This window comes from Vipera berus, assembly GCF_964194415.1.
Source record: "Vipera berus genome assembly, chromosome: 3".
Taxonomy (NCBI): domain Eukaryota; kingdom Metazoa; phylum Chordata; class Lepidosauria; order Squamata; family Viperidae; genus Vipera; species Vipera berus.
In genome coordinates, this window is record NC_138204.1 from 131374638 (window position 1) to 131397525 (window position 22888).

Below are 22888 nucleotides of genomic sequence, written 5' to 3' on the forward strand. Positions count from 1 at the left end.
TAAGATGATGATTATTAAGAAATTGAGTTAAGAAATGTCTGTAAGAGACATCAAATATTTTATCCTTACAGAGATGGAGAAGATTTGGATAGTCAAGGAGAGGGTAGCAGCCAACCTGATACTATTTCAATTGCATCACGAACCTCCCAAAATACTTTGGATAGTGATAAGGTAAGTCAAAGATAATGAATTTCATTATTTCCTTTGTTGCTTAGCTGAACCTACAATGAAATCGTGCATACATTTTTCTTCCAGTAAGCAATGTATCACATAAACGAGTCTCCAGAACCCAGAAATTAGAAACTCGAAGGTTATTAAAGAATTGGATTTTTATCTCTATTTTTGTATCCTCTGATCTCCAATAAATTCAGAGTTGGTTGTGCATGTCTTCCAGATGGTCAATAGCACTAAGCTATTAATGCTCGTGTTCCTTTAGTTTCAGCTATGAAAATTAGATCCTTTCAGTTTGTGCAACACCATTCACATAGATAAAAGGCATATCTACAGTATATGGTTAAGAGAACACAGACATTTGTGCAATTACAGAGAAAGGAGGTGGTTGTTTCCCCCATCAGTTGAGGGGTCTGGGTTTGTGTGTATGTGAGCGTAGGTTTACGTGAGATAGGATAGGGGCAAGAAAAGGAGCAGAGCATGCCCCTGCTATGATAGAAAAGATTGCTTCTTTAGACAGTCTTCTCATTTGAAAAGCAAATTACTGAAGATGCATCTGACTTGCACCCTTGGCCTAATGTTTCCCTTCAAAAAAAAAAAAAACACACCTTCATGAAGGGAGACATTTCTTGCTCTACATAGCTTTTTCATCTTAGAGCAGAGGTCGCCAACCTTTTGGGCACCAGGGACCAGTTCTGTGGAGAAATTGTTTTTTTCACGGACCGGAGAGTGCATGGTTTTGTGTGCTGCCTACAGGGGTAATAGGTCGACAGACGATGCCATAGCTACTGCTTTACACTCTGTAGCAAGTCATCTCGAGAAGCCTGGAAGTTACGTCAGGATGCTTTTTGTTGACTACAGCTCAGCTTTCAACACCATTTTGCCGAGCATTCTCATCGAGAAGCTGACTGACTTGAAATTCTCCCCCGCCATCTGCGATTGGATTCAAGACTTTCTTGGGGATCGGTTACAAACAGTGAGGGTCGGCTCTGCTTTGTCCACCCCCCTGAAGCTTTGCACCGGCACGCCACAGGGCTGTGTGCTTAGCCCCTACCTGTACTCTTTATACACTTATGATTGTGTATCATCTGACCCATCCACTGCGATAATCAAGTTCGCAGATGATACAACTGTGGTGGGTCTTATTACAGGTGGGGATGAGACAGCATATAGGGCGGAGGTACAAAAACTATCCATATGGTGTAGTAACAACAACTTGCACCTAAACATCGGCAAGACGAAAGAGATGGTGTTAGACTTCTGGAGAAAAAAGGAGGAACCTGCCCCACTTGACATCGGAGAGAACTGTGTAGAGAGAGTTTCCTCCTTTAAATTTCTGGGAGTCTACCTCTGTGAAGATCTGACCTGGAAAGTTAACACAAGTCAGGTGGCTAGAAAGGCCCAACAGAGGCTTCACTTTCTTAGGGTCTTGTGGAAGAACAGGGTAGAACAACAGCTAATGACCCTCTTTTACCGGTCTACTATAGAGAGCATCCTCTCGTATGGTATTGTGGTTTGGTATGCTGGTCTGACAGCCGCGGATAGGAAAGTATTACAGAGGGTAGTGAGCACAGCACAAGACATTGTGGGCTGTTCCCTGACACCACTGGATGACATCGCCAGGGCTCGTTGCCTTGGAAGAGTGAGGAAGATTCTCAGGGATGACTCACACCCTGGACGGTATCTCTTTACTCTCCTACCATCCGGTAGGAGATATAGGAATATAGCCAGCCGTACCAACAGGCTGAAAAATAGCTTTTATCCATGGGCTGTTAGGCTTTTAAATGGGACATAATCTTATGCAGAATTGACTTTGGAGGCCGGTGTGTGGTGTAGTTGGTTCACATAGTGTGGTGGGATGGAGGGTTTGTTGTCACTGTGTGTTGGGGGGGAGAGAGCACAGGGGGAGGCTCAGCTAATCTCAATGTACACATGTTGTACTTTGACAATAAAGGTTTATTATTATTATGGGGCTTTGCTTGTTTGTGCGGACCGGTTGCTGGCATGCCGCAGCCCAGTACCGGTCCACGGACCAGGGGGTTGGTGACTGCTGTCTTAGAGGATGCTGTTTAAGGGTCCCTAACTGCACGTACAACCAGCAAAACTTTCAAATTCTTCTATCATAATGAACAATAAACCACATCGTGGCTTCCAGTATTTTGGCTTGGTACAAAGTACTGGGTTGATTAATTTGTGCTTTTAGTATTTCTATTAAAACTAAATGGCCAGAGACAGATTTATGCCCCTAATAAGACATGCTAAGATTTAAAACTTCCATATTCTATATTTCTATGCAGATAGTTACAGTTATAATTCTATTAAGAATTTTATGTAAATAAAAATGAAGGTCAAATTTAGGTAGGACAGTCCTTAACTGGGAGGCTCTTGGTGCTGTTTTGTGTTTTGTTAATTATCTAGCTAAGAGAAAAATGACTTAAATTTCTTATACTGAAAAAGTGTACGTCTTTGGCAATATAGATAACAAACCTCACTAAAATTAATTCTTATAAATTTGTGATAATTCTAAATTTCTTGCCATAGAACTAATTACCCTCAGCTCCAACCTCTCTGAATAATTTTAAAAACTTTCAAGAATAATTTTTGATACATAAAGTTTATATAATATTTAAGTGGATTGTTTCATCTTAAATAATGTAGATAGATCCTATGTCAGGGATGTCAAACTGCCGGCCCACAGGCCGGATCCATCATAGCAAAACCACGCCCACCCCATTGCCGGCAATGGCAAAAAAGTTTCGATATGTCACGACACATCACGTGACGTTGCGAGTTTGACACCCCTGCTCTATGCAATGCTATCTCCTGACAACAAAGCTGCCACTGGAAAACAGTCAAAGCTTTGCTCTGTAAATATTTAGACACGTTTCTAAAGACATAGGTATGGTAGAATTGAAGAACATGGAAAGAGGATGAGAGGATAAACCTTTTACCTATATTATTATCCTTGTGTATTTTGAATCAGGAACAGGCACATAAATAGGACTATACCATACACCATACTGCTTCATTAGTCTGAATTAAATAATTTTGTAGAAAGTAATGAGAGATGACTATTGGAAGACCTAAAAGATCAGGTTAGGGACATCATCATGGGCAAGCGTGTGTGCTTGCACAAGTGGAGTTGCGTGTGCTCACATGGTTACCTGTCATTCACACGGACTCATCCCCTTCCCCCCACCACCACCAGTCCATCAAGACAGAAAGGTTGGGGACCACTGATCTATATGTTCACCAAGAGTCAACACTGACTTGATGACTCATGATCAGTAACAGATAGTATTAGTAGTAATGCTAAATAGTCAATGATTTCAAAGAAATAGAATTTCAATATGTTAGCTAATTGAAGAAAAATAAAAGACCTTTGGGATATACAGTGATGATGATGAGTGAGAAGGGTTCTAGAAAATCAAACCTAGACCTAGGGCATTTGGACAACATTGTTGAGGTTGATTTTTTCTGAACAATATTCAGTAAAAGATTTGAGTTCCTTCAAATGAATATGCACGAACAATCATAGAATACCGTAATTTTGAGAGTGAGTCAGTGAATGAGATGATATGCAATTTGTCTGATTAACTTAATTTCTGCTTGGCTGATATAAGTTAAACGATAAAAGTAAATTACTGAAACCTATTTTGATACTTATCAGGTGGGGCAGAAAGAGTGGGTATGGGGATATAAAAACCCAGTCCTCTACAAAATGTAAGCTTGTAGATGATATTAAAAGCCAATTGTCAGCCCCTCTTCATCCAGTACCTTAATGTGGAAGAAGCTGTGATTATCTAACAGTGTAAGATCATGATTCTGGTTCATTAATCATACACTTAAATAAAAGTGTATGATTTCCAGTAATACTTTCTGTTCTCCTGTTATTGCTTAGATTTTGCTTATTTTGCTAAGAAATTAGATTTTTAAGTTTTCTTTTTTAGTCATACAAAACGTGAGCAAAGCTTCTTGGCTTGTTTAGATATTTTAAAAGGTCTGTAGCAGCTGGAAGCATTTCTATATATTGAGGAAATGCATTTAGCCTCTATATTAAGTTTCTCTTTTCTGCCTTAATACCCTTGGAACGAAACTATAGCGGGAAGATTCATGACTTCTGCACTTCGAATGAAAGTTTGGAGTAGTCCATAAGGCCACATTTGCCTTTGCTATTAATCTTTGGAACGTTTCCTTACAAATGTCTTTTTTATAGGCATCAGACACACAGGTCCTATCCAGGCATTATGAATGCAAGCACTAACAGCTTGATCAATATGCACAATGTTAATGCTCGCTGATGTTTACTAACCTCATTTTTCCCTGTAGACGTTCATCCCGAGTGCCGATGGCAGCATCAGGGAAGCCTTCCAAGATGCAACTGCACTTGTGTTGTCTTCCGTGTGATCCAGGAGTATAATAATGCTTCCTGGCTTATGGAAACCAACATGACTGCAGTTCTATTAAGAAAGGCTTCACTGCATACATTTGTAGTAAAAATGTGAATGATTGAAGAAAAAAAAGAAATCATTGAGTAAAGTTGATGGTAAAAGGAGGGGAACATTGAATGCTTCTTGTCTGATTAAGATTAAGATAATCTTTATTGTCATTTTTTACTGTGGGCACAACGGCACACATCAAAAATGAAATTCAGTTGCCCACTCTCAAAGTGAAACACATACATGACACACACCTAAAACATACTACATACAACATATGTGTAGACCTACACCCCTACATATACATAACAATAAAATATTAAATACTGTCCACCTTGAATATATAACGGAAGGAGGAAGCCTGAGAGTTCACAAGGTTAATGCTGTATGGAATGAAACTGTGGTTGAATCTGGATGTTCTGCTACGAATACCACAAAGCCTCCTTCCCGATGGTAACAAGGAAAACAGGTTGTGAAGAGGATGAGATAATCTTACGGACCCTGTTCAAACAATGTTTCTGTGCTATGTATTAGATGGGAGGGAGGGAACTGCCAATGATCTTTTCGGCCATCGTCACCACTCTCTGCACCGCCTTCCTGTCTGAAGCAGTGATGCTTCCAAACCAGACTGTGATGCTGTATGACGGGATGCTCTCAATCGTCCCCCTGTAGAAAGTGGTCAGGACAGGGGAAGGAAGATGAGCTTTTCTCATGCGATGCAGAAAGTGCAGGCGCTGCTGTGCCCTCTTCACCAGTTTCTCACTGTTGAGCGACCAAGCCAGCCTACTTGTTAGCTGCACACCCAAGAATTTGATGCTGGTAACCACCTCCACAGGTGAATCATTAATGCACAGAGAAGTGTGGCTGTGCCTGCCTTTTCTGAAATCAACAGTGATCTCTTTGGTTTTTCCGGTATTTAAAACTAGGCTATTTTCCTTACACCAGTTCACCAACCCCTCAACCTGAAAACTTCTCCTGAGAAAATGTCATATATTCGAGGAAAATGGCAACTGTGTACAGATGGATACCACTTAACTGTATTGCATCTTAGCCAGGATCCCATGGAATATCATGATGTTTGAATAATAGGGATGAAAATTGAATATGGGTTTCCCACATAAAGGCCAAGAACATATGCAGAATTTAGAGTACGTGTTTTCTTCTGATTGAAATTTATAGCTTTCTTGAGATTTGGAGGATTGGAAAATTCTTTAGGAACATTTCTCAGATGAGATCTTCCCAGTTTGGCAGTTTGAAATTGTTTTACTGAGAAATTCTACGATTAAATGTGTGCAAAACTAGAATTTTATTATTAAATTACAGTCCCTCCTCTCCCATTAGCCATTCGCTCCTTTCTTCCAATCTTCCTTCGTATGTTCCTTCCTTCCTTCCTTCTATTTATACCCCACTATCTATTACTAAAAAGCCACTCTTCTAATGTGGACATCATTGGTTTTTTTCTGCTATTTCCATTTGCATATACACTAACAAGGCCATAAATAAACCTTCTATTTGCAACATTCCTTCCTTAGAAGATGTACCCATTGTCTTGTTGTCTTGTGGTCAGACTTTAAATCAAAAAAGCCCCTTTCTCAGACCACTTCAGGAATACAGCTGTTTTCAATTTTTTTCTGACTCCAATCTAAGGGAAGTAATATAAAAATAAATCATTTTAAAAAGCCCCAAGGGCTTTTTTTGCCTGTCTACCCTTTCCACCCCCAAATAAATTACCTTTGACATAATTTTGAGTGGACCGACTGCTAATATAAGCAGAACTGAATGGGTGTGGATCAAAAAGAATACCCCTCATAGACTTAAGGGGAAGGCAACATGTTTCTGAAAATGCACACCTCTTAACTTGAATGGAAATTATCCTGAGAGATTATGTGGGAGTACGATGGTTAATTCCTGCCTGTGTCTTGACGGGTACAAGCTGATTTATTTGGCTTCATTATGAGAAACATGCATCGTCTTTTTCTCTTTACCCTCTCCCTCCCCACTTTCAAAACTAGGATCAGAAAACCAAGCTTACAGTCTGTGGTCATGGGAAAGTTTTGGGAAAATTCCAGCTAGACTAACTGAAGTTATAATACAATATGGTAGAAAAGAAGTAGAAAATTAATCTCTACATTTATTTTTATTTTTATTTATTTATAAGGATTGCCTGATGAACTAGAAAGATACATACCAAAAAGTAATATTCCTCAAAAAATGAACGGGTTGCATCCCTTTTTGTAATGCAAATCGCCAAGAGTAATACATTTCTAATCCAGACCACATCGCACATTATTCAAAGCTCAGAAGTGAAATCAAATGCTGGTTATTGCATTATGTAATTTCACAGGGAACCTATTTATTTTGGAATTTAGGAGAGATAAATTGCAAGCTTTATAACCAACGGTATAAATTCAAAAAGATGTCCTATTTTCGGAAATTTTCAACACACTTCAATAAAAAGAAAACCTTTTTTGTTACTGGATGATCAGGGGAATACTTAGGCAGTGGCATAATGTACCATGAATTTTCTAGGGAAATGACTGGATATTTTTGGATATAATGTAATGCAATATAATGTAAAAAACCTAATTAGAGTGATAATAAGAGTGATTTATGTTGACATTTCTTCGTGTATGTCTTGTAATAGTAAAACTTTATGTAAATTATTTAAGAATAAATTCAGCTTTCCAGTATTTTTCTTATTAAACTTATATCTGTTCTTGCCAAGAAGGCAGATATACATAAATGCTCATAAGAACTAAAAAAGAATAATTATGTAAGGACTATGATATATAATGCAAAGTGAGAATTGCGATAATGTCACTAGTTGTTCAGTTTGTTATGGAACCACTTCAGATGGTCAAAAAAATTGTCCAGATGGGTATGAATGAATTCTTCAACACAGAACACTGAGGTTTCTGTTTTGCTTGCTTTTTCTAGTTATCTGGTGGTTGTGAGCTGACAGTGGTCATCCATGACTTTACAGCATGTAACAGCAATGAACTCACAATCCGTCGTGGTCAGACAGTAGAAGTGCTAGAGAGACCTCATGATAAACCTGACTGGTGTCTAGTACGGACTACTGACCGATCCCCAGCTGCAGAAGGACTAGTTCCCTGTGGTTCTCTTTGCATTGCCCATTCTAGAAGTAGTATGGAGATGGAGGGCATCTTTAACCACAAAGGTAAGAGAATTAAGTCTTAATTAACCCTATTTAACAGTGCTGTGGTGGATATTGTAAAAAACGAGCAGAGTGCAACTTAGAACTCCGTAGTTTACATAAAATGAGACTTTGTGAAACTTTTTTTGTAGATTGCAAATTATGAGTTTTGGGTTGAGTTGTTGCTTCTTTCATTGAGGCCTTGATTATTTGTTTGTTTAGCAGATTTGTATTACTGCCCATCTTAAACTGGCAGCGCGGTGGCTCAGCAGTTAAGGTGCTGGGCTTATCAGCTGAAAAGCTGACAGCCCAGGTTCAAGACCTGAGCTCCATGGAACGGGGTGAGCTTCTGCCAACCTTTCACCTCAAAACCAAGTACAAATAGATAAATAGGTACCATTTTGGTGGGAAGGTAGAAGCACTCCATGACATCATGTTGGCTACATGACCATGGAAATGTCAGTGGCCTTGAAACATGACCTGCTATAGTTGGCAACAACCAATGGAGTGAAAATCTGCAGAGACTCCTTACCACCTTAAACACAACTCTGTGTAGCTCAATAAAGCCTGGTAATTGTTTGTGATTATAAAATCATAAACCGTAAAACCTTTTACATAGGGCCCCACTGAATTTTTCAGGGTGGAAAAATTAAAATATAGCTAATAATTTAACTCAGCTTATTAACTTGTTGACTGTATTGCATGCATTTTCAAAAAAGAGAAAAAGTTTTGCATAAATCTCGAAGGCAAAAAGCATGAGTGTAAATGATCAATTTATTGCCAAGGTGTTTTATTTATATGATCAGGAAGTCAACAGATTTACATTCTAACGATATTGACCTTCTGCGCTTTTCCCCTGTTAATTGCACAAAGAAAATTTAAAACATTCCTTGATTGTGCCATTTATAAGGTAGACCAATCTTATTATCGTCAAATGTCTGCAGAGAAATGGGAAGGCCCCGGCCTCTTGGTTTGCCCTATCACTGGAAAAGTCAAAAATTGACAAGAATGACATGCATTTCTGCTTTCCTGTAAAAGCTAGCAGGATATGCAAGACGGATTTCACCCCTGAATTCTTTATACATACCAGAGAGTCTGAGTAGACAATTTCAGTGGTCATCACAGATAACGCTAGTCTTTTAAGTCAAGTCAAGATTTATCGATTCCTGTACTTGAGAATGTTTGGCTCCCTAAGGAAATCATAAAAAAAATTGTATAGAATCATCACAAGTGATATTTATACATACATAGTTTGTGCTTCTAATGCTGCTCTGTTTCCACTCTATAGTTCTTTCCTCATCTTCCTCCTTGTCTTTGTAAAATAAAGCCGATAAAAAGGTCACTGCTTATCCTAGAAGGCAGATTTAAACTGAAAATATTTTTTTTCTCCAAGTCCTACCATCTAACTCTTAAGCTCTACCATATAACTAGAGATAGTTGATTTAATATATTCCTTTAGCTCCTCCATCTTTGGTGGCCAAGAATGTTCCTTTGTTCTAATCTTGATAAGTTTTAACGGTTCACATTTAAGTAGCTATTTGATTTTTAATTGACCGTCTTCTGAACACCTCGAAGCAATTCCCAAGACTTTCAAATTATTTACCACAAAATTTATTATACAGTGAAGCAAAAAAGAAAACTAGAAGTTGATTGTATCTTGTGGAGGGAAAGTTATTCTTCACTCAGGGATAAAATGGCCTTTGGATAGTTTTCAATCAAAGAGATTAACTTTCAGCCAAGCATATAAAAAGTATCATTATTTGAAAAGCTGGAAAGTAAGATGAAATAATGTCCTTGATGCTTTCCAAAAGTCTTTTTCTCCTAATCATTCAGTTTTTGCAAGCTAGCTAATTTTTATCTGTGGTACAGAGGAGACATGCTAATTTCAGCAAACAGCACCATCTTTGTGTTTGTAACTAAAGCTGTTAAATCCTACTCAATGCAGCTGGTAAGCTTGGAACTGTAATACATTATATAGAAAACCCTACTCTGTCCAGAATTTTTCTTAATGTCATATTGTGTTTATTTTCACATAGTATTGATTCTGATACAGGGACGCGGTGGCTCAGTGGGTTAGGACACTGAGCTTGTCGATCAGAAGGTCGGCAGTTTGGCGGGTCGAATCCTGAGTGCCACGTAACAGAGTGAGTGCCTGTTACTCGTCCCAGCTTCTGCCCACCTAGCAGTTCGAAAGCACATAAAAATGCAAGTAGAAAAGTAGGGACCACTACGGTGGGAAGGTAACAGCATTCCGTGCGCCTTTGGCATCTTGTCATGCCAGCCATATGACCACGGAGACGTCCTTGGACAAGTGCTGGCTCTTCGGCTTTGAAACGGAGATGAGCACCAGCCCCTAGAGTCGGAAACGACTAGCACGCATGTGCAGGGGAACCTTTACCTTTTTATTGATTCTGAAATGATTTGCTGAGGCTTCCTTCTTAATGAGAGTAGCGGGGGTGGGGTGGGAGTGGCTTACTGTAGTTAAGACAAGGGTGGAGAGAAGGATCAAACTGGCTGGCTATCATAATTCTTTGCTGCTGAGTTCATAACCAAGAACACCCTCTTTTGTTCCTTAGAGAAGAACAATATCATAAATAAAATTCCTGACAATCTGTGTAAACACAGTATTTAAGCATTTCAGCTAGATACTTGTCTTTTCACTTCTGGGATTGGGTGGCCTTTGAAGCTGAGAAATTTGGCATGATCATTCATGTTGCATCTTCCTTGAAATGACCGTTAATTATATAGTAGAAAAAAATAGGAACGTAATCTACCATATCTAAGCAAAATTGATCTTTTCCCTTTTCATTGAAATATGTAGGGCTAGAACCCTCACTAGGTTTCTGCAGTCATATACTGTATGTAGTTATGTTTTTACTGTTTCACATCATGCATTCATCAGAGAAATATTTTAATATTTAAAAAAATTAAAAACCTTAAGCATATGTTGGGAAGATTGGATAAGCTAAATAGACTAAAGTCATTCATTTATGCAACCTTGTTGGGTTACTGTCTTTGCTTCTTTGGGAATGCATTCTCTTCTGTGCTGAAGATATTCGTCATGGAATGGGCAACTCGCCGCAGCCAACTTATCGCAGCCAATTAGTCATGGGACAATTTGACACAGCCAATTTGCTGTGGAACAACTCTCTGTGAGATAATTTAGCAGTTCAATTTAATTATTTAAAAGAATTAAAAATTACTTTAATTTTTGTCATTCACATTTCATTTTGTCGCTCATTTTGCATCCTTTCTTTAATGATTCTATTCCACCATTTCTTCAATATTAGTATAACTCTTGTCTCAGGGCAAGTTGGCCGTGGCAAGCTGTCCCATGGCAAGTTGGCTGTGGCGAGTTGGCCGTGGTGAATTGTCATAGACCCATTCCTCATCAGGAAAGACATGCACATGTAGCACTAATAGCTGGGCTTGGCTTTTAGAGTTAACGCAATCACCTTTGGCTACAAGGGGACATCTCTCCCAGAATGAGTGAAATAGTGAAATAGAAGCAGAGAATAAATGTGAAGAGGCCATATGTTTTCATGGTGCTTGGACGTTACTTAAAACTATAATAATTTAAGATCCACTAAAATATATTGCAATGTTGGAAGTTGTCATCCAAGTTCAGGAAAAGGTCATAGCTGTCTTGTATCCAGGAATCTGTAAAGCTAAGGAATCTTTCTTTCAGTAGGTAGAAAACCTTTCCTAATTTGAAAAACAAAAAGATATACACTCTTGATCTGACAAAATTTGCTACCTTATGACATATTGTGAGACTAAGACATTAAATCACTAAGAGCAATAGCACTTAGACCTATATACCACTTGGTAGTGCCTTACAGCCCTTTCTAAGCAGTTTACAGAGTCAGCATATTGCCCCCAACAATCTGGATCCTCATTTTACCAACCTCAGAAGAATGGTGTCAAAAATGAAACTTTGGCATCTATGTGCCTCTTAGTTTCAACTTGCCATTAGAATTGGGAGGGGGAGGTGTTGCTTTAGAAGTGTTTAGATGTAGAAATAAAACCTTTATGATTCCTCTGAAGGCCGTGAGGGCCTGAACCATTTCCAAAGACACTGCATCAGGTGTGGAGGAAAGGCAGACGGTTCCCATAACAAAGTAAAATTGTTTACAGAAACTATGTGAGAGGGCGGGGGTTTGGCCGGAGAGATTATTATTTAATGCTATGAGTTTTGCTTCGACAGTACCATGTTGTGCATTCAATAAACAGTAAGATTTTTGGAAACGGAATGAACTTGGTGATTTATTTGGATCCTCAAGCTGGGTGTTGACAGATGGAAGTCGGAGTCAACCTATTCAGAATCGAACTCCTGGCAGTGGGCAGAATTAGCCTGCAATACTGCATTCTAACCACTGTGCCACCACAGCTCTTGCTATACAGCTAAGTCTTGGTTGCATCTACCAATAGTTACTGTATTAAAGAACTCAAATAGGACTCTTAGCAAAATATATAACTTGTCCTACAGATCTTTGCTAGTTTTTAAAAACGAATCCAAGAGAGTTCTAGGAAACTACAGGTCAGTAAGATTAACATCTCTTCCAAGCAAATCGGTAAGAACTATAAAATTTAACACATCAAAGGATGTGTTTTGTGAAGAAAAAACATTGTGGCTGCCTCAAAGGCAGACCTTATCAATCTTCTAAAATCCTTTGAGAATATTAACAGACACATGGGTGACATTATGCACTTGGATTTTCCAAAAATTTGACAGTTTTTCATTAAAGTACCCGAGTAATTTAGTCATCGGATTGAAGATGGGAGGTTCTGCCTTTTTATGGATTGCTAACTATGTTAAAAAAAAATCCAGAAAGCAAGGAATAGGAATAGGAATAGAGTAAGTAATTGCCTTAATAATGGACAAAGAAAGAAATATATATTCTCAAGGATCTCTGTTGAAAATAGTCTGAAATACCCTGATGGGGACAGAATCATAAAATTATCTCAATGTTATTTTTCCCCCACTTACCATCTTATCACATGGGCTCCAAGAAGCTTTTGGGGGAGGCATGTCTCCCTTTTGGTGTAAATATATTTAAAGACACTTCCTTTAGGTCCTGGAAGAATCTGTTAGACATTGTTGGTATTCTGTTTGTGTTATATGGACTGGATCTTCTATGTGAATCCAAGCAGAGTAGAAGACAGAAGGAATCTGCATTTGAGGACTCAACAGGACCAAAAAGCTAGATCTTTTGAATGGAATGGACTAGCTGATGAAAAGGCTGCTACATTGGGAAAGGATAAACTGGATGTCAGAGAAGAGAGCTTGACAAAAGTACTGGAATATTAAGAAGCTCAGGATAGAGTTATTTTCTTTTTTTATATATAATATTTTATTAATTTTCCAATTTTACATTTGAGTATTTAAAAAGCCAACCTAGCAGTTCGAAAGCACGTAAAAATGCAAGTAGAAAAATAGGGACCACTACGGTGGGAAGGTAACAGCGTTCCGTGCGCCTTTGGCATCTAGTCATGCCGGCCACATGACCACGGAGACGTCCTCGGACAAACGCTGGCTCTTCGGCTTTGAAACGGAGATGAGCACTGGCCCCTAGAATCGGAAATGACTAGCACGCATGTGCGGGGGAACCTTTACCTTTACCTATTTAAAAAGCAACGTGGTGACTGGGTTAATCAGTAATTCAATAACAAAATCTTTAGTGCAAATCTCAGGTTGTAACATCAGATATTTCTTCTCTTTTTCCCTGAACATTTACTATCTCGTATTCAAACTAGTACATTTCTAATTATATCAACTCAATAAAGACATCATTATTACATTTATTAATAAATTTTTGGCTTATACATATCTTAATTACATTTAATCTTTATAAATCCATATCCTGTTATTAATTTTTACATAATTTTTAACTTATCAATATTCCAATTTAACCTTTGATATCCATAATTTTCAGACCTTGGGTAACCAAGGTTTCCCTTATCTCATTTTACAACAAACTATAATGTCCAAAATACACATTTTATCTATTTAAATATAATCTTGTTCTATTTCCTAAAAGTTATCTATTTCCTACCATATGAAGTCATCTACTTAATAATATAGTATCCCCTTTAATTATGTATATATATATATATGTATATATATGTGTATGGAAGGGACACGGTGGCTCAGTGGGTTAGGACGCTGAGCTTGTCGATCAGAAGGTCGGCAGTTTGGCGGGTCGAATCCCGAGTGCCGCGTAACAGAGTGAGCGCCTGTTACTCGTCCCAGCTTCTGCCCACCTAGCAGTTCGAAAGCACGTAAAAATGCAAGTAGAAAAATAGGGACCACTATGGTGGGAAGGTAACAGCGTTCCGTGCGCCTTTGGCGTCTAGTCATGCCGGCCACATGACCACGGAGACGTCCTCGGACAAATGCTGGCTCTTCGGCTATGAAACGGAGATGAGCACCGGCCCCTAGAGTCGGAAACAACTAGCACGCATGTGCGGGGGAACCTTTACCTTTACCTTATATATATGTATATTGCCTGGGTTAATCAATGTCAAACATATTCATGATAATTAATTTTCTTTTCCCTTTTAGATCTAATTTTTCAATATTAGACAAATCAAATCCTTATTTTCAACTAGTTTCCAGCTATTTTAAATCTAATAACCAAAATTCCCCTTATCTCAACATCTCCCTTTAACCCTCTAATTGACAATATAAAATCCCCTCTAATGAATCAAAACCCCAATTTTTTCAACCTTATTCTAGCTTTCTTCCTTTGCCAACTAGGCTTCCATATCAGCGCTTTTAAATCATCAAATAAATCTCCCTTCATTCTTATATATGTCAGTTGAATTAAAGGAGACCATTTAATAGCCAGTTTTCTGGAAGGACTAGCCCATTTGTATTCATTTAGTTGTCACCTTGTTATTCCAGTCCCCCATGTTTGCTCTGATATATTTCTCTTCAATTCATTCTGTTCTTTCTCAAATTTCTTGTGATTTGTATAGAAAGTCATTTCCCTTTTCAGTGTTGTTACTTCCTTGTCTGGGTTTTTCATCAGCTGTACTTGTCGGTCAATTGAGTCTTCTGTCTTAATATTTAATTGTTCCACTTCTTCTGTTATTTTCTGTATTGCTGGTTCTTTGGTTGTAGTCAAAGTTTGGCTTTGTGCTCTAAGCTGACATCTTGATCTTTTATTTTAGGTCTCATTTTATCACAAGCTGAAAGAATAGTTTCGTGTATTGCGTTCAACATGGCAAGAATTTTTTCCTGGTCTTCATCCATCTCTCATGTGTTTGTAAATAATCTTTCTAGTAAAAGTTGTTTGTTAAGCAATAGTCAGTAAAAGTTTACATTCACAGTTCAAGAAGGCCAATTTTACTGCACAGCTGTTCTCTTACAGTTGAATCTCTCACACATGGTGCCAAGGTCAGGAAAGTCTTATTGTTCTGGGCTCTGAGCCAAGTCTCTTTTTAGGAAATAACAAATTGCCATACCAAGCTTCACCACAAGATGTCACTGATACTATTTAAGATTTTCTTTTTTCTTTTTTTTTCTTTTTCAAAAAAAAAGTCCCAAATTTTTCTAATCCTTTTTCCAGTTTTATTTCTTTTTTGTAGATAAAAACAAAAGTCTCCAGTAAAGATAGGAAAATTTTTGGTCCCCAAATCTCAGAAACATATGAATCCAATTAGATTGTTCTTTTAAAGCTTTGATTCCCCTAGGTCACGGGTCGGCAACCCGCGGCTCCCAGCCACCCGGTGCGCGCACACCTCTTCGAACAGGCAGTGGTGCACGCGCACCTCTCCAAATGGAGAGTGGCACCGCCCATTCCAAGAGGTGCGCACGCACCTTTCCGAAGGGCGGAGGTGCGCGCGCACCTCTCCAAGCCGCTGCCGTCCCGTCCGGAGTCCTGCCGCGTTCGTCAAACATTGACGAACACGGCAGCTGTGCAAACGGGATGGCGGCGGTTTGGAGAGTGCGCGTGCACCTCTCCCAAGGACGTCGGCGGCTTTCTGACGCCTCCAGCTGGAATTGCACCCATTAGAAGCAGTGCCAGGAGCGTCCGCCAGGGCAAACGAGGGGAAGGGCGGCTCCCCCAGCCTCGCAGATCCTCGGGAGCGGCAAGGACCGGGTTTCTGCTCGGAGGGAGGGGGGAGCGCAGCTCGCACGGTCCGGCTTCGTCCTCTGGCCCGGCCCAAACACCGCCTCTCTCGCCCCCTGCGCCGGGGCCAGGGGCCAGGCTGGGCACACGAGGCGTTGTTCCCCTCCCACAGGGCAGCCGCGGAGTAGACAAAGAAGGGAGGGACGTGCTCCCTCCTTCTGCCCCCCTCCGGAAAAGCAGGCGGGGGGGCGGGCTTCCTGGCCGGGCTTCTTTGGGATGCTGGCGCCTGAACAAAGGATGGGAACCACCCAAGGTGGGCTGCAGCAACTCGCTTCTCTGCCCCCCCTCCAGGCAAGCGGGGCTTCGTCCCCCGCCTCTCCGGACCTGCCCGCGGCGCTCCGACCCTCCCACTTTTAAAAGCCACTGTTCTTAGGACAAAAGCCCTCATCGCCCCCTCCCCCCTGCGCGCGCCGGCCTGGCCCCGTTTGACGAACGTGGCAGGTCTCTGGACGGGACGGCGCGCACCTCTCCAAAGGGGAGACCCGTCGCCGCGCAGATGCCTCCCATTTTGTGCATGCGCAAAATGTTTTTTGCGCATGCGCGTGAGTGAACGCACGCGCGCACACTTTTTGCGGCTCCCACTTTTTTGTTTGTGTGATGGAACTGGTTCTGAGTGGCTCTTTTCCTTTTTCCGGTTGCCGACCCCTGCCCTAGGTAGTCAGACGCTGCTATTCTTAGAGGGTGGGATAGAAATTCCCTTCCCTCTCTCCTCACAGGGGGAAGATATTTCAAAAAGCTTTTATAGGAAGAAGGTACTTAGGGTAAAGAGAAGAGAAGATCTCACCCACTTTCATCCGTGTTGCTTTCAAAGTGCTTGGTAGTAAATTTGACTTAGGCTGTCAGCAGCTTAGTGACGAGCCATATTACTATGGCCAGTCTTTTCCCCATCAGTTTGAAGAGCTGCCCCGGATCAAGTGGAAGGGCTGCCACCCTTCTGTGATCAAGTGGGGGTCCTCTCCTTGCTCATCGCCCTACAGGGCGACTTTCAACCCTTTCCAGGGTCCCCCAGCGGGATAAAACTGGACACTAGAGATGAGGCTCGCCTCCATGCATCCACCAGGGCTGCGATCTCAAACCAGAAGCCCAGGAAAGAGTTATTTTCTCTTCTTCTGTTCTCATCACTGGTCTAAAGTTAACCTGAAGTGTGAAAATATTGAAGCTGAATAGCAGAGTGAGCACATCAGAATCGTGTTAAGGAATGCCTGTATGAATCAGGGAAGAAGGAAACCAAATATTTAAGAAACTAAAAAAAAGAGGGCCCAAATATTTTTCCTGCGTGGACTTAAACTCTCAGAATTTTCCAGACAGCCATGCTGGCTGGGGAATTCTGGGACTTGAAGCCTACATATCTTAAAGTTGTCAAGATTGGGAGCCCCTGCTGTCGGTAGGCACTGAGTCAAAGTGCACATTGTTTCCTCAGTGGGTTTTCTTTCTGTATATCCAATTTTAATCAGTCATTATTTATACCAGAGGTTGAGGTATATTTCTTGCTATTCAGAACAAAAAAAAATCCAAACTGTTTCCATCTGGTTCTCTTAGGAAATTGAAAGTAACTGTAGAACTGGACATAGATATTTTTTGTCAGATGTTTGAAGTGTTGCTTGCTTGAAGAGTTGCATGTGAGAAAATATTGGGCACCTGAGCCTTCATAGGAGATAGACATTTACTGAAAGCAATTAAGGAGACCTTGTAGCTGTCTTATATCATTCATGCATGGCTGATTGCTCAACTATTCTTTTATCTAAAATATTTTCTGCTGCAGCTCTCTTTCTGTATACATCATGGGTGTCAAACTCGCCACGTCGCGTGACGTGTTGTGACGTATCGCGATTTTTGGGCATTGCCGGAGCTGGGGTGGGCACGGCACTTTGACACCTTTGGTATACATAGACATCTTGAATTGAATCATATACTATTAAGGTTGATTGGTCAGTGTTCTGTTTCAAGTTGTAAACTTAGAGCTAAATCATGTGTGTGGGGGGCACTCTCAATACAGGCGGTCCTTGACTTAACAACAGTTCATTTAGTGACTGTTCGAAGTTACAGTGGCACTGGAAAAAGTTACTTATAAAAGGTTTTTTTTACACTTGCAACCGTTGCAGCATCCCCAGGGTCATGTGATCAAAATTCAGTTGCTTGGCAACTGACTCATATTTATGATGGTTACAGAGCCCCAAGGTCATGTGATCATCTTTTGCGACCTGCTGCCAAGCAAAGTCAATGGGGAAGCCAGATTCAATTAGCAACTATGTCACTGACTTAACAACTGTAGTGATTCACTTCAACAACTGTGGCAAGAAAGCTCGTGAAATGGGTCGAAGTTCACTTAACAACTGTCTAGCTTAACAACAGAAATTTGGGGCTCAATTGTGGTTGTAAGTCAAGGACTATCTGTAGTAGATAAGTGCTCATCTTATGTTTATGCATACCCCTAACCCTCATACCTTAAAATCTGCCGGTGTGGGTTTAAGAATTTGGTTCATAGTGCTGGAGCAATCTGGCTGTGTCTGTTACAGTACATCAAAGAAATCGGTTCTTTATTGTTAAACAACGTCCTAGATCTTACTGACTCATATACCTTGGTGGATCGGCTCTTATATTTTTAATATTTCATTGTCCAACTGAAATACTGTATTCTTTTTTTTTAGAGATTTTATTAGTTCTTTTTCCTTACATACATATGTTAGTTTTTCAACCAGCGTGCAGTCTGGGTTCAAAAGCGCTAATACATAGTCAAGTCCTAATCTTTGGTTCTTTCCTCTAGCCATTTGTAGAATGACTCCCAGGTTTGGTAGTATTCTGTTTCTTCTTTATCTTTCAATCTCATCGTTAATCTGTCCATCTCTGCGCATTCCAATATTTTTTTAATTACTTCTTCCTCTGGTGGTATTCCTTCATTTTTCCAGTATTGGGCGAAGGTTATTCTTGCTGCTGTTGTAATGTGTAGAACCAAATATAAACTTTGTTTATTAATCTTTTCTGGTATTATACCGAATAGAATAAGTTCAGGATTAAATTCTACATGTTCTCCCAACATTTTTTCTAACCAAGCATGTATTTTTTTCCCCAATAAGCCTTTGCTTTACCACGTGTCCGCCAGATATGATAATACGTGCCTGAATTATGTTTACATTTCCAACATCTATCTGACATATTTTTAAACATTTTTGCTAATCTTGCTGGTGGCAAGCGCCATCTATAAAACATTTTATACAGATTTTCTTTATACGAAGTTGACATTGTCAATTTATAATGAAATACCGTATTCTCATCCTTCCAGAGAAATACCGGTAAGTGCTGCAGACGTGTGCTTTTTCTGTGTCTCTTTTATTCCAGACTTTTTCTCTGATGATTTCCTTTTCTAGGTTGTCCTGATCTTTGAATTTAAAAGACTGAAAAGTACTAACTTGTTACTTTGTTATAATTTTCAGCTCTAATCCATTTGTTATGTCCTGTTCGTGCTTTAACAGCAGTATTATTTCTTTGAAGATTGCTAAATAATCTGATTGCTTCCAAACCCACCCACCCCCACCCCAATGCTAAGAAATGTCTGAAAGTTAACTCTGCAATGTAACAAGGAATTAGCTTGAACTTCAGTTAGGCTAGTTACGGTATCACATCTGGCTGTTCCCAAGTGTGAGCCTGAAATCTGGAGTTGTGCTGGGTAGTGAGTCAGAGGATAGCATCCCCTGAAGGGAGTAGCTTTGTTGAAGACAAGGGAATTTACAAGAGCTGAAAGCTTAAATGCATTCTCTACCCCACCTCCTGGCCAAGGAGTACTTAGAGCGGAGAGGAACAGGAGAACACCAGCAGAGCCTTTGTGTAGAAATTTTCTCCAGAAAAGTACAGCAGTGGTGTAAGGATTTTACAGCCGCTACAATTTACCATGTCAGATAGAACTGACACTCTGCAATCTCATCATTCTCCATACTGCGGAAATGGACAGTCTGACAGCTGTAAATACTGGATCCTGGACTTAGGTATAAATGATACGACAAAATTTCTTGGAAGCCAGAATGCATGCTTTGTGTGTTTGTGATATTTTTTTTCCCATTGCAGGAGCAGATGCATGTAGATGCATAAGTCGGGGCTTAAAAGTAGAATCAAATGTATTTCCAGTCGATTCTGGGAAATTGATGAGGATCTTTAGCAAATAAATGTAGGACCGATTCTATCTGTAGCAAGTTTTAAAAGGAAAATGCACATCAAAATGGGAAGACTAGCACTGGTATAACATATATTGATCTGCCTGATTATATTTATGTGTCACCAAATCCAACCTAAAATTAAAAATGTAATTTATGAAAGTATCAGTGCTCAGTTCTAGAGAGTACACCACATCAAGTTGGACAAAAAAGGCTAATACTAGATTTTCTTCATTGTGCACTTTGTATTAGATAGATACAAAAGTTGTATATTTGGCTGTTACTAATTTCAGCTGTTTTAGTCTTCTATAAAGAAACCCTGGAATGTGTGGGTTGATGAATGGATATGCATTTTTAACTTTCCTGCATGAAAAATAATGAATTCAAATAGAACCATATTAAATAACATACCGGTTTTGTTTTCTGATCAGTCAACAATAATAAAACCTTTAAAGTGTCTTTTTTACAGAGTTTGTGAAATGCTTGGGTACATCTTAACCTTGTCAATGCACAAAAGCTGCAAAACCTTTTGATAAAGCCTTTGAATTTATATTTTCATTCTCATACAGTCTGATTAAAATGTATCTAGTTGTATTTGTATTTTCCTTCATGTATTAATGCAATAGAACAATCTCAATGTTCTAAAAATTTAAAGTACTCTAATGTTAGATGTACATTCCAGCCCTATGCATAATCTCTCAGAGGTTCAGCCCCTCTAAATGTCTGCAGCAGCTGGTTGAATTCAGAATAATTTCACTACAAACATGTCAGTATCTGTATAGCTGAGTTAGAGGTATTTACTTATTTGTGGGTATATTAGTATTGCAGACAAGTGTTACGCTGAAGACTAAAATCATAGGAAAACAGCAGGAAACTGTTTTTATTGCTATTCGTTCATGAAAGAGTTTTACTTCTGCCTTCTGAAAAGTGTGATAGTTTCTTGATGAATATTTGATTTCTTCCCAGGAGCATTAATTGCCAAAATATTTCTCGGATGCTTCAGCATGTAGTATTAGTAGCATAGATATTATAGGAGGCAAAATATCACATTGTTATAAATCATGTTCTTGCCATCTTAGTCTTAAGGTATGCTCCCGCTCATCATATGCAACAGGAAGTAAGTGCATCTGATTACTTGACATAAGTTTTTATGTTGTTGTTAGCTGCGAAGTCGTGTCCGACCCATCGTGATCCTATGGACAACGTTCCTCCAGGCCTTCCTGTCCTCTACCATCTTCTGGAGTCCATTTAAGCTCGCGCCTACTGCTTCAGTGACTCCATCCAGCCACCTCATTCTCTGTCGTCCCCTTCTTCTATTGCCCTCGATCTTTCCCAGCATTAGGCTCTTCTCCAGTGAGTCCTTCCTTCTCATTAGGTGGCCAAAGTATTTGAGTTTTAGCTTTAGGATCTGGCCTTCTAAAGAGCAGTCAGGGTTGATCTCCTCTAGGACTGACCGGTTTGATCGCCTTGCAGTCCAAGGGACTCGCAGGAGTCTTCTCCAGCACCACAGTTCAAAGGCCTCAATTCTTTGGCGCTCAGCCTTTCTTATGGTCCAACTTTCACTGCCATACATTGCAACTGGGAAGACCATAGCCTTGACTATACGCACTTTTGTTGACAGGGTGATGTCTCTGCTTTTTAGTGTGCTGTCTAGATTTGCCATGGCTTTCCTCCCCAGGAGCAAGCGTCTTTTAATTTCTTGGCTACAGTCCCCGTCTGCAGTGATCTTGGAGCCCAGGAAAATAAAATCTGTCACTTTTTTAAGTTTTAAGTTTTAAATTTTTATAGGTTGTTGGATTTATGAGGTGTCTAAAAGAGGAAAACGCCAATAGGTTCCTTTAATGCAGTAATATCTCTTTCCTTTTAATGTAGCCTGTATGCTAAGTATACTGAAAAAATATATAATTACTAATTATAAAATATTCACATTTACTGGAGTCTTGAATTCTTGATGATTGTTTGTCAAAATACACAGACTTACTGCAAATTTTAGGATGGAAAGAAATTCAAAGAGTTACTCTGAGGCATCTCTTATGCCTCAAGTTAAACATGACTGGCAAACAGATCTCATTCCAATGAGGTTACAAAGACTGTTGAGTCACCTTGCAATAAGTTTGTCATTCCCTGGGGCTTGTGCAAATCAATCTTATTCTGCCCTGAACTTGATACATTAGCTATTAAATGCTTACATGTTCACATCTATTAAATATTCACATGTAAAATACATGTGATTTTATAAAGTGACTATTTCTTTTTAAATATGGGGAGATTATAATTAGGAAGTTGTGATCTTTCTTGATCCATTGTTGCTCTCCATGAAAATAGGCAGTCCTGAAATACTATTTTCTCCCAAATATCTAGAATTACTAAATCACAATTTTAAGGTATTCATATGTTGAGACAAATACTTTTTGTCATCATGTAATATTGTAATTTTTTTACAATGTTGTAACTCATGATTTTTAAAAACAAGGGGAATGTTTATAGTGTCATATGCCACACTGATTTAAAATAGATTCCCAAATGCAAGGCAAGTTTAGGATTGTCTTGCCTCCCTTGCAGTCAACACAAAATCCTATCCTATCTGTGAAATGTGGATGTAGCTTGGGTAGTAGATGCTGCCATTTCTCAGTGTCCTTTCATTTTGCAGATCCAAATCAATCAAAGGAATGACCACTTGAATGCAAATGGAGAAAATCCTAGGGTTATTCCAATCAAGCCTGATTAAAACCTATTCGGGTTGCTATTCCATGGTGTTGAATACTGCTTAATTCACAGTCTCCATTGTTTCCATATAGAATAGGATGTTATTGATTTCCCTTCTACGAGGATATTTGA

The 22888-nt window shown here is 39.6% G+C and overlaps 1 protein-coding gene across 2 annotated transcripts in view; it reads left to right on the plus strand.

The window, feature by feature from the left end:
• TRIO (trio Rho guanine nucleotide exchange factor) overlaps window positions 1-22888 on the plus strand; it is a 266591-nt gene that overhangs the window by 178204 nt on the left and 65499 nt on the right. For both annotated transcript variants that reach the window (XM_081322967.1, XM_081322968.1), the window contains exons 33-34: window positions 72-171; window positions 7548-7791. In XM_081322967.1, the coding sequence (XP_081179093.1) occupies window positions 72-171; window positions 7548-7791 (344 nt within the window). The remainder of the gene's footprint in view (window positions 1-71; window positions 172-7547; window positions 7792-22888) is intronic.